The sequence below is a fragment of the Nycticebus coucang genome, chromosome 10 (assembly GCF_027406575.1).
Source record: "Nycticebus coucang isolate mNycCou1 chromosome 10, mNycCou1.pri, whole genome shotgun sequence".
In the NCBI taxonomy this organism is placed as follows: Eukaryota; Metazoa; Chordata; class Mammalia; order Primates; family Lorisidae; genus Nycticebus; species Nycticebus coucang.
Window position 1 is genome coordinate 112,249,161 of NC_069789.1, and position 12,805 is coordinate 112,261,965.

Below are 12,805 nucleotides of genomic sequence, written 5' to 3' on the forward strand. Positions count from 1 at the left end.
GTAGAAGGATGTGCCGGATTGACTTGGAATCTTGCTCTACCACAGCCTGTGTACTCTTGATGAAAAAAAATTACTCAGGGTTCATTTTATAGCTGACTCACGTTCAATGTTTTAAATACCTATAGCTCTCGGTTTGCAGTTGTGTATTTTCTCAGTATATTAGTGTAATTTTCTGTAAAGAGTAATTAACACATTAACTGCCATGTGAGTTGTATTTAACTTACCCTAGTGTTGAGTCTGGGGCATTGTTTAGCATATATAACTCACAATCTCTTGACCCATCTTGACACACTTTGGCCCCAAGGAAAAAAAAATTTTTTTTCTGGGGTAGCAGTCAATGTATTAACTATTTGAGATCAGTGGCATCAGAATCTTAAAAGAAGTCTTTTTTGTTGTTGTTGTTGTTTTTGCTCAGGCATGTGAAAAATGGTCCTGGAATATTCTAGAGAAGGTGAGGTAAAGACAGTCCCAGCCCATTGACCCTTCTAGGCCACCATATCAGAATTCAGTCCCTCTTCCTCCTCCTCACTCTGCCAAGACCTTTCTCAGGATAACTCTGTGAAATGTCTGCCATGGCTCCCCCCTCCCGAGCCTCAGTGAGCCCACCTGTAACATGGAGACAGTGAGGGACTAGCCCAGAAAACCAGTCTGAGCAACACTGACCCTGAAGTGATGGGCCAGATAGAGTGTGTGTCTCTGTGTGGTTTTTCTTCTGAGAGAGGGAAGTACACAGTTGTTGCTGTTGTTTTTTTTTTTTTTTTTTTTCAGATTTTTTTTTAAATTTATTTATTTTTATTGTTAAATCATAGCTGTGTACATTAGTGCAATCAAGGGGTACAATGTGCGGGTTTCATATACAATCTGAAATATTCTCATCAAACTGTTCAACGTAGCCTTCATGGCATTTTCTTAGTTACTGTATGCAGGCATTTGTATTCTGCATTTAGTAAGTTTCGCCTGTACCCATTCTAAGATGCACTGTAGATGTAGCCCCACCCATTACCCTCCCTCCACCAAAACCTACCCCCTCCCTTCCCCTTCCTTGGCCCTTTCCCCATAGTCTTGTGCTATAGTTGGGTTATAGCCTTCATGTGAAAGCTATAATTTAGCTTCATAGTAGAGCTGAGTACATTGGATACTTTTTCTTCCATTCCCGAGATACTTTGCTAAGAAGAATATGTTCCAGCTCCATCCATGTAAACATGAAAGAGATAAAGTCTCCATCTTTCTTTAAGCCTGCATAATATTCCATGGTATACATGTACCACAATTTGCTAGTCCATTCGTGGGTCGATGGACACTTGGGCTTCTTCCATGACTTAGCAATTATGAATTGGGCTGCAATAAACATTCTGGTACAGATGTCTTTGTTATATTGTGATTTTTGGTCTTCTGGGTATAAACCTAGTAAGGGAATTACAGGATCGAATGGCAAGTCTATCTTTAGGTCTCTAAGTATTCTCCTTCCTTCCAGAAGGAACGTATTAGTGTGCATTCCCACCAGCAGTGTAGAAGTGTGCCCTTTTCTCCACATCCACGCCAACATCTCTGGTTTGGGGATTTTGTTATGTGGGCTATTCTTACTGGGGTTAGGTGATAATCTCACAGTAGTTTTGATTTGCATTTCTCTGATGATTAAGGATAAAGAGCTTTTTTTTCATGTGTTTGTAGCTCATGCGTCTGTCTTTAGAGAAGTTTCTCTTCAAATCCCTTGCCCACCCTGAGATGGGGTCACGTGTTCTTTTCTTCCTAATACATTTGAGTTCTCTGTGGATTCTGGTTATTAGACCTTTATTGGAGGTATAACCTGCAAATATTTTCTCCCATTCTGAGGGCTGTCTACTTGTTTTACGTACAATGTTCTTGGCTGTGCAGAAGCTTTTTAGTTTGATCAGATCCCAGTAGTGTATTTTTGATACTGGTTCAATTTCCTGGGGAGTCCTCCTCATAAAATATTCACCCAGGCCGATTCCTTCAAGAGTTTTCCCTACACTTTCTTCATGTATTTTTACAGTTTCATGTCTTAAGTTTAAATCTTTTATCCAGTGAGAGTCTATCTTAGTTAATGGTGAAAGGTGTGGGTCCAGTTTCAATCTTCTACAGGTTGCCAGCCAGTTTACCCAGCACCATTTGTTAAATAGGGAATCGTTTCCCCACTGAATGTTTTTAATTGGCTTGTCAAAGATCAAATAACAGTAAGTAGCTGGATTCATCTCTTAGTTCTCTATTCTGTTCCAGACATCTACTTCTCTGCTTTTGTGCCATACCATGCTGTTTTGATCACTATCGATTTATAGTACAGTCTCAGGTCTGGCAGCGTGATTCCTCCTGCTTTGTTGTTTTTTTTTTTGTGGTTTTTTTGGCCGGGGCTGGGTTTGTACCCACCACCTCCGGCATATGGGACCGGCGCCCTATTCCTTGAGCCACAGGCGCCGCCCCTCCTGCTTTGTTTTTATTGCTGAGTAATGTTTTGGCTATTTGAGGTTTTTTCTGATTCCATATAAAACAAAGTATTATTTTTTCAAGATCTTTAAATATGACAATGGAGCTTTAATAGGAATTGCATTAAAATTATATATTGCTTTGGGTAGTATGGACACTTTAACAATGTTGATTCTTCCCAGCCATGAGCATGGTATGTTTTTCCATCTGTTAACATCTTCAGATATTTCTTTTCTTAAAGTTTCATAGTTCTCTTTGTAGAGATCTTTCACATCCTTTGTTACATATACTCCCAAATATTTCATCTTCTTTGGCACTACTGTGAAAGGAATAGAGTCCTTGACTGTTTGTTCGGCTTGGTTATTGTTGGTATATATAAAGGCTACAGATTTATGGGTGTTGATTTTGTAGCCTGAGACAAGGCTGTATTCCTTGATCACTTCTAAAAGTTTTGTAGTAGAATCCCTAGTGTTTTCCAGATATACGATCATATCATCTGAGAAGCGTGAAAGTTTGATCTCTTCTGACCCTATGTGGATGCCCTTGATCGCCTTTTCTTCCCTAATTGCAATGGCTAAAACTTCCATTACAATGTTAAAGAGCGATGGAGACAATGGGCAACCTTGCCTGGTTCCTGATCTAAGTGGAAATGATTTCAATTTAACTCCATTCAATACGATATTGGCTGTGGGTTTGCTGTAGATGGCCTCTATTAGTTTAAGAAATGTCCCTTTTATACCAATTTTCTTTCTTTCTTTCTTTCTTTCTTTTTTTTTTTTGTAGAGACAGAGTCTCATTGTACCACCCTCGGGTAGAGTGCCATGGCGTCACACGGCTCACAGCAACCTCTAACTCTTGGGCTTATGCGATTCTCTTGCCTCAGCCTCCTGAGCAGCTATACAAATTTTCTTAAGTGTTCTGATCATGAAGGATGCTGGATATTATCAAAAGCTTTTTCTGCATCAATTAAAAGAATCATATGGTCCTTATTTTTTTAGTTTGTTTATGTGTTGAATTACATTTATAGATTTATGTATATTGAACCAGCCTTGAGACCCTGGGATAAATCCCCCTTGGTCATGGTGTATAATTTTTTTGATGTGTCGTTGGATTGTGTTTGTTAGGATCTTATTGAGTATTTTAGCATCAATATTCATTAGTGATATTGGTCTATAATTTTCTTTTCTTGTTGGGTCTTTCCCTGGTTTGGGGATCAAGGTGATGTTTGCTTCGTAGATTGTGTTGGGTAATATTCCTTCTTTTTCTATATTTTGGAAGAGGTTTAGTAGTATAGGTACTAGTTCTTCTTTAAAGGTTTGGTAGAATTCTGACGTAAAGCCATCTATCTGGTCCTGGGCTTTTCTTTTTAGGGAGATTTTGTATAGTTGATGCTATTTCAGAACTTGATATAGGCCTGTTCAACATTTCCACTTCATTCTGGCTAAGTCTTGATAGGTGGCGTACTTCCAGGTATTGGTCGATTTCTTTCAGATTTTCATATTTCTGAGAGTAGAGTTTCTTGTAGTATTCATTAAGGATTTTTTGAATTTCTGAGGGGTCTGTTATTTCTTTTTTTTGTAGAGACAGAGTCTCACTGTACCGCCCTCGGGTAGAGTGCCGTGATGTCACACGGTTCACAGCAAACTCTAACTCTTGGGCTTATGCGATTCTCTTGCCTCAGCCTCCTGAGCAGCCGGGACTACAGGCGCCTGCCACAATGCCCGGCTATTTTTTTGTTGCAGTTTGGCCGGGGCTGGGTTTGAACCTGCCACCCTTGGCATATGGGGCCGGCGCCCTACTCACTGAGCCACAGGTGCCACCCGGGTCTGTTGTTATTTCATCTTTACCATTTCTAATTGACGAAATTAGAGATTTTACTCTTTTTTTCCTGGTTAGGTTGGCCAAAGGTTGATCTATTTTATTGATCTTTTAAAAAAAACCCAAGTTTCGGATTTATTGATCTGTTGTATAATTTTTTTGTTTTCAATTTCATTTAGTTCTGCTCTGATTTTGATTATTTCTTTTCTTCTGCTGGGTTTGGGGTTGGAATGTTCTTCCTTCTCCAGTTGCTTGAGATGTCCCATTAAGTTATTAACTTCCTCTCTTTCCGTTTTCTTGAGGAAGGCTTGCAGTGCTATAAATGTCCCTCTTAGGACTGCCTTTGCAGTATCCCAGAGGTTCTGGTAATTCGTGTCTTGGTTGTTGTTTTGTTCCAAAAATTTGGTGATTTCCTTCTTAATCTCGTCTATAACCCATCTGTCCTTCAGCATAAGGTTGTTTAGCTTCCATGTTTTTGTATGGGTATGCAGGTTCCTGTTGTTATTGAGTTCAACTTTTATTCCATGATGGTCTGAGAAGATGCAAGGAATAATTTCTATTATTTTTAATTTGCTGAGGTTAGATTTGTGGCCTACAATGTGGTCGATTTTGGAGTATTATCCGTGGGCTGATGAGAAGAATGTGTATTCAGTTGTGTTGGGATGAAATGTTCTGTAGATGTCTGTTAAGTCCAGATGTTGAATGGTTAAGTTTAAATCTAAGATTTCTTTGCTTAGCTTCTTTTTGGAGGATCTATCCAGCACTGCTAAAGGGGTGTTAAAATCTCCAACTACTATGGAAGTGGAGGAAATCAAGTTGCGCATGTCTGTTAGAGATTCTCTTATAAATTGAGGTGTGTTGTGGTTGGGTGCATAAATATTAATAATAGAGATCTCATCTTATTGAGTATTACCTTTAAGAAATATGAAGTGTCCATCCTTATCCTTAATTATTTTGTTTGGTTTAAAGCCTGTTGCGTCTGTAAACAGGATTGGAATGCCTGCTTTTTTCTGCTTTTCATTTGCCTGCAATATAGATGACCATCCCTTCACGTTGAGTCTATATTTGTCTTTTAATGTAAGATGCGATTCTTGTATGCAGCAGATATCTGGCTTGAGTTTTTGTATCCAGTCAGCCAACCTGTGCCTCTTTAGAGGACAGTTTAAACCATTCACATTAATTGAGAATATTGATAAGCCTTTCGAGACTCCAGTGGACATTTTTAATCCTTTTGCGACTGTGGAAGTTGGAATTTGATCAAAATTTTCTGGGTGAGTTTACTTTTGTGGTTGTGATTACATTGGTCTTTATGGAGGATAGGTCTGAGAATATCCTGGAGAGCTGGTTTAGTTATGGGAAATTTCTTCAACATGTGAATGTCATTTAAGTATTTAATTTCTCCGTCATAAATGAAACTCAGTTTAGCTGGGTATAGGATCCTGGGTTGAAAGTTATTTTGTTTTAGGAGATTAAAAGTCGATGACCGTCCTCTTCTAGCTTGAAAAGTTTCAGCAGAGAGATCTGCAGTTATTCTAATATTCTTCCCCTTGTAGGTAATGGTTTTCTTTTGTCTGGCTGCTTTTGGAATTTTCTCCTTCATATTAACTTTAGTGAAATTGATTATGATATGTCTGGGTGATGTCTTACTTGGGTTGAGTCGTGCTGGAGTTCTGAAACTGTCTGCTATCTGCATTTCAGAATCTCTTGGCATGTCTGGAAAGTTCTCCTTCATAATCTCATGGAGAAGAGACTCTATGCCTTGTGAAGCCACTTCGTCACTTTCGGGTATCCCTATAAGACGAATATTGATTTTCTTCAAATTATCCCATAGCTCTCTGAGAGAGTGATCTGTTTTTGCCCTCCATTTCTTACCCTCTTTGAGAGTTTGGGAGCGTTCGAAAACTTTGCCTTCAATGTCAGAAATCCTTTCTTCTGCTTGCTCCATTCTGTTACTGAGGGATTCTACTGTGTTTCTCAGATCTTTGAGGGATTCAACTTCTTGTCTCAGTGTGTCAAAATCTTTGGTCATTTGGTCTTTGAATTTGTTGAATTCTTGAGATATCTTTTGGGTTACTGCTTGGAGTTTTAATTGAATCTTATTTGCTATCCAGATTCTGAATTCGATTTCTGACATCTCAGCTATTTGTTTGTGCATGGGATCTTGTGCTGTGTCTGACCCATTGATCCTTGGGGGAGTTGATCTACTCTGATTATTCATATTGCCAGAGTTTTTCTGTTGATCTCGCCTCATGATTGTTTTTCACCATTGCCTCTGGCTGTCCTCAGAGTTGGGGAGGTGTCTCTCCAAGATTAGATCCCAGCAGGATCACTCTATTGTTGCTTGTTCTTTGTAGGGAGTGACCCTGTGTAGTTCCTCTGGGGCTGCTCCAGCTAGGGAGTTCTGGTTGTGGAAGCAGTTCCGGCGTGTGACACACCCAGATCCAGCAACAGGGCGGGAGGTGGCGCGCACAGTTCTGGGAGTGCCTGACGCCCAGTGACTTTGGCACAGAGAGCCCAAGGCTCCAGCAGTCTCTGGCAAGGAGAAAGGCTCTGCGCAGGGGCATGGAGGGCTCCAGAGGGCACACGGCTACCAGTATCCCTGGCCAGACGAGCGGGCCATTGTGGAGGCTGGGAGGACACAGGAGGGAGGATGCAGGGTTGCATGGCTCCCGCAGTTCCTGGTCAGGGCATGCGGAGGTCTGGTTGGTGCGGAATTGCGGCACAGATCTTGTGGAGGTCCGGGCAGCGCCAAGCCCAGGAATTTCAGGTTGCTATGTGCTGTGACACCACGGCCCTCTACCCAGGGCAACAGCCCGAGCCTCCGGTGTGCCAAAACCGTCTCACTCTGCCCCTAAGGGTTAAGGTTGTAAGGCAGCTCAGTCCACACCTTTAGGCTGCTCAGTCACTAGGTTACTAGGTCCTGCCTGATCCTTGCTCTGGGACCCTGAGGGCAGAGCTTGCCAAGGCAGTTCTCTCACACAATGGCTTCCTGCAGCCCAGCTCAGTGGCTCTGTCTGGGGCCCCAGACAATGCCCAGAGTTCTCCGCACTGCTGCTCAAGCTCTCCTCAAGGCAGTTCAACTGAGTGCCAAGTCCAAAAACATCGAAACAGTTCACAGGTAAGGCCTTTCCGGTTTGCAGTCTCACTGCTGCTTGTGCTTATGGTTGCTGGTGTGATTAGGTCGATCGAACACACACAACCACTTGCCAGTTTCCCACTGTTTTTGTCCTCCTCTTGGGGTCCAGAAATCCCTTGCTGACTCCCTGTATCCTCAAAGGGATGATTATAGGCAGATCCCGCCAGCCAGAGATGTCTGGAGTCTTATCTCCCCAGACTCACCGTGCCCGGTTGCCGGAAGTACACCGTGCCCGGTTGCCGGAAGTACATTGTAATTAGAATCTGAAATGAGACCCAGTTCTCCAAAATGAAAACAAAACAAAACAAAAAGGCACTATATTGGAAGAAACAGGAGACCAACCATCTTCAGAGTTCTTCTCTGCATTAGGATTATGATCACTAAATCTAAAAGCAGGTTGTGTCAGTCCCTGGCATTGAACCCTCCTTTCCCTATTCCTCAGGACAAAATCCACACTCTTCAAAGTGAAGGCCATGCTGGAGGATATCCTCGCATCACTGTGTGTCATTCCTGTTCATGTGTGTATTTATTACATATGGAACCTATAATATATGCCTGGCTTTTTTTGTGTCCAACGGGGATTAAATGGTAAACCAACAAAATATACTCCACAACTTTATCAAGATGATTTTTTTTTTTTATTTGAGACAGACTCTTATTATGTTGCTCTTGGTAGGGTGCTATGGCATCACAGCTCACAGCAACCTCCAACTCTTGGGCTTAAATAATTTTCTTGCCTCAGCCTCCCAAGTAGCTGGGACTACAGGTGCCCACCACAACGCTCAGCTATTTTTTTCTTGTTGTTGTAGTTGTTATTGTTTGGCAGTCCCTGGCTGAGTTTGAACCTGCCAGCTCTGGTGTGTGTGGCTGGTGCTGTAGGTGCTGAGCTACAGGTGCCAAGCTATGAGGTGAATATTTTTGTTTTTATATCGTCTAGTCTTGAACTCTTGGCCTCAGGGGATCCTCCTGCCTCAGCCTCTTGAGTAGCTGGGACTACAGGTGACGGCCACAATGCCCAGCTAATTTTTCTATTAGTAGAGACAGTGTCGCCCTCTGCTCAGGCTGGTCTCAATCTCCTGAACTCAAGTGGTCCTGCCTCAGCCTTCCAGAGTAGTGGGATTATAGGTGTGAGCCACTGCACCCTGACAGTGTCTTTCATTTTTTTTTTTTTTTTTTACATTTTTTTGGCTGGGGTTGGGTTTGAACCCACCACCTCTGGTATGTGAACCAGTGCCCTACTCCTAGGAGCCACAGGCGCCACCTTCATTTCTCTTTTTTTTCTTTCTTTGAGACAGAGCCTCAAGCTATTGCCCTGGGTAGAGTGTCGTGGCATCATAGCTCCCAGCAATCTCCAATTCCTGGGCTCAAGCAATTCTCCTGCCTCTGCCTCCCAACTAGCTGGGACTACAGGCGCCCGCCACAATTCTATTTTTTGGTTACAGCCGTCATTGTTGTTTGGTGGACCCAGGCTGGATTCAAACCCAACAGCTCAGGTGTATGTGGCTGGTGCCTTATCCTCTTGAGCCATAGGCCCTGAGTCCCAGTGTCTTTCATTTCTGAAGGCTGAGCTCAGCCCATGGTTCATGCAGGGGTGATGCATAGGTTTGGTCTGGGCCATGACTAGAGGTTGCTCAGTCTAGCCCAGCTCCCCACTTTTGCGGCATGTGCATGGGGCCCCCCAGGAGGGGAGCAAGATCAATGATGAAAGGGGTCAAAATCTAACTAGTTTGTCTTCTGTAGAAACGTGTTTTTCATATGTCTCTCATAGGGCATGGGCAGCAGAGGACCATCTTTTTACAGATTGAAATCTGCTGTGTGCGTGCATTTGTGGCACAGGAAGGGGCTATATTGTCTCTGAGCATTAAATGGTATATGATTGACATTCAGGATTGCCTTCTCTTGCCTTCTACAGACTTACTGCATGTGAGGAAGCAGGCCAGATCAGAAGGAAGAGGAAAGCAGAGGATTCAGGAATGGCTTTTACTCAGGTACAGTGATGTTCTTGGTGGGTTCTTCTGAGTCCCCTCCTCCCCATTTTTGAAATGCTGGGCACTGGACTTGCTGATCTTCCCTGACTTTGCAGCATCCTGACTGACAAGTTTGCTCACACTCACCCCTACTTTCCCTCAGTCCCTCTCACCTGCACTGAAATCCCGTCTTACTGTGACCAGTGACATGAACTTGTAAAGAGGCTCCAGTGGGCAGGCTTACCACCCTGACATGGATTGTAGTTGAGGTGTGGCCCCGGGGTGTCAGTGCTTTTGGGGAGCAGAGACTGTTTAGGGGCCACATCTGGGTCCCCTGTCAGCTCTCTGTAGACCAAGATTAGAGAAGCTGCCCCTGGAAGTTATGTGTTCATGTGGACATACTGTTATTTATAGTGGCTATCCTAATTTATATTCCCAGAAATAATATATGAGTTCCCTTTTCCCCACATATTCACCAGCATCTTTTTTTTTTTTATTAAGTCATTTGTCCATAGATCATTAATACATTTATGCCCTTATGGGATTCAGTGTGTTGATTATTTGTACAAATTGGAGTGCTTACATCCTACTAAGCAACATAGCCTTCACCTCATTTACCCAATTACAACATGAAGACATTTGTGTTCCACACCTGATAAATCCAACTTGTACTTGCAATATGCTCCATAGGTGTGGTCCCCCACTAACCCTCCCTCTATCGACCCACCCTTTTTTTTTTGAGACAGAGTCTCAAGCTATTGCCCTGGGTAGAGTGCTGTGGCATCCCAGCTCACAGCAACCTCAAACTCTTAGGCTGAAGTGATTCTCTTGCCTCAGGCTCCCAAGTAGCTGGGACTATGGGCACCCGCCACAATGCCCAGCCCTTGGTTGCAGTTGTCATTGTTGCTTAGCAGCCCCAGGCTGGGTTCGAACCTGCCACCTTAGGTGTATGTGGCCTGCGCCCTGCCGACAGCTACAGGTGCTGCCCAACTGACTATTTTTAGAGGTAAGGTCTTGCTCAGGTTGGTGTAGAACTCCTGAGCTCAAGGGATCCTCTTGCCTCAGCCTTCCAGAGTGCTGGGATTACAGACGAGACCAACCACACTCATGTGGCTGTTTCTTTATGTTCTAATCTGCATCCCAGATACCTGGTTCTAGTGCTTGTTCTGCCATTTTTAGCTCTTTGATTTGCAGCCAGTTTCTCAGAGTTTCTGTGATGTAGTGTCTCATGTTGCAAACCATGGATGACTATGTTGTTATTTTATTAATACATATAAAACATTTAGAATTGTGTTTCACACATGGGAAACATTTAAAAATGTTAGTCATTGCCATTGCTATTATCATGATTTTCCTCTGACTTTTCTCTCTCTCTCTGTTTTTTTTTTTTTTTTATTGTTGGGGATTCATTGAGGGTACAATAAGTGACTTTTCTCTCTTTAAAGCCACTGTACCTTTTGGCTTGGCTTCTGGAGCACAGTGGTTGTGGCGACAGCCAACATGCACTAAGTCTGGCAGGTTCGAACCCGTCCAAGGCCAACTAAACAATAACAACTACAACCAAAAAAGTAGCTGGACATTGTGGTGGACACCTGTAGTCACAGCCATTTGGGAGGCTGAGGCAAGAGAATCACTTAAGCCCAAGAGTTGGAGGTTGCTGTGAGCTGTGATGCCATGGCAGTCTACCGAGAGAGACATAATGAGACTCTGTCTCAAAAAAAAAAAAAAAAGCCGGGCAGCACCTGTGGCTCAAAGGAGTAAGGCGCCAGCCTCCTATGCTGGAGGTGGCAGGTTAAAACCCAGCCCCGGCTGGGCGGTGCCTGTGGCTCAGTGAGTAGGGCGCCGGCCCCATATGCCGAGGGTGGCGGGTTCAAACCCGGCCCCGGCCAAACTGCAACAACAACAACAACAAAAAAAAAAAATAGCCGGGCGTTGTGGCGGGCGCCTGTAGTCCCAGCTACTCGGGAGGCTGAGGCAAGAGAATCGCTTAAGCCCAGGAGTTGGAGGTTGCTGTGAGCCGTGTGACGCCACGGCACTCTACCCGAGGGCGGTACAGTGAGACTCTGTCTCTACAAAAAAAAAAAAAAAAAAAACCCAGCCCCGGCCAAAAACTGCAAAAAAAAAAAAAAGCTACCGTAGCTTTTTTCTTTTTTTTTTTTTTTTTTAGAGACAGAGTCTCACTGTACCGCCCTTGGTAGAGTGCCGTGGTGTCACACGGCTCACAGCAACCTCTAACTCTTGGGCTTACGCGATTCTCTTTCCTCAGCCTCCCGAGTAGCTGGGACTACAGGCGCCCGCCACAACGCCCGGCTATTTTTTTTTTTTTTGTTGTTGTTGTTGTTGTTGCAGTTTGGCCGGGGCCGGGTTTGAACCCGCCACCCTCGGCATGTGGGGCCGGCGCCCTACTCACTGAGCCACAGGCGCCGCCCTACCGTAGCTTTTTTCATATCTCTGAAGATACCACTTATATTCTAGCTCATCCAGATACTGACTATCATGTGGTATGTCTAACATATTACCTTATACTTTTGTGAAGATAACTTATGTTTACTTTGGGTTTTTTTTCTTGAGATAGAGTCTTACTATGTTGTCCTCGGTACAGTGCCATGGCATCACAGCTCATAAGCAACCTCAAACTCTTGGGCTTTAGCGATTCCCTTGCCTCAGCCTCCTGAGTAGCTGGGACTACAGGTGCCCACCACAACGCCCAGCTATTTTCTGGTTGCAGTTGTCATTGTTGTTTAGCTGGCCTGGGCCAGGTTTGAACCTGCCAGCCTTGGGTTCAAAGCTGCTGAACTATAGCACCACCTGTATTTTTATATTTCTTATATTATCCACAAAACTAAGAAATTCACACTGACTTAGAGGCTGGCATAATCTCTATTGCAGCGGTTCTCAACCTGTGGGTCGTGACCCACAGGAGCTATATTAAAGGGCTGCAGCATTAGGAAGGTTGAGAACAACTGCTCTATTGGAAAACTACAGTAAAACACAATTACAGAGAAAACTTGTTCAAAAATTACCTTAATGTGAATTTGTCAGAACATTCCAATTTAATGAATACTTAATTTCTCTGCTCTCATTTTTTTTTTTTTCTGCTCTCCTCATTTTGTGCAGATGTGATGCCTTTGTGAAATATGTTTGTCATTTTAGGGACACTTGACATTCAGGGATGTGGCCATAGAATTCTCTCAGGAGGAGTGGGAATGTCTGGACCCTGCTCAGAGGGCTCTGTACAGAGCCGTGATGTTGGAGAACTACAGGAACCTGATCTCTCTGGGTGAGGATAACTTCCCTATAGAAGTCAGGATCTGCTTTTGTGTGTCTGCATTTAATCTTGTGTGGCTCTTGGCAGCCCTTGACTGAGGTTGAAGACTTGTTGACTCAGAAATGAAAAGTTCCATAATTCAGCATCTGGACTTGAAGCATCCCTCTTCTTTTT

General features: G+C 43.5%; 1 protein-coding gene across 1 annotated transcript in view; it reads left to right on the forward strand.

Annotated features, from left to right (window-relative positions):
- LOC128595871 (zinc finger protein 160-like) overlaps positions 1-12,805 on the forward strand; it is a 29,436-nt gene that overhangs the window by 4,018 nt on the left and 12,613 nt on the right. The window contains exons 2-4 of the mRNA XM_053604954.1: positions 7,256-7,378; positions 9,309-9,384; positions 12,517-12,643. Of these exons, the coding sequence (XP_053460929.1) occupies positions 7,290-7,378; positions 9,309-9,384; positions 12,517-12,643 (292 nt within the window). The 5' untranslated portion in view covers positions 7,256-7,289. The remainder of the gene's footprint in view (positions 1-7,255; positions 7,379-9,308; positions 9,385-12,516; positions 12,644-12,805) is intronic.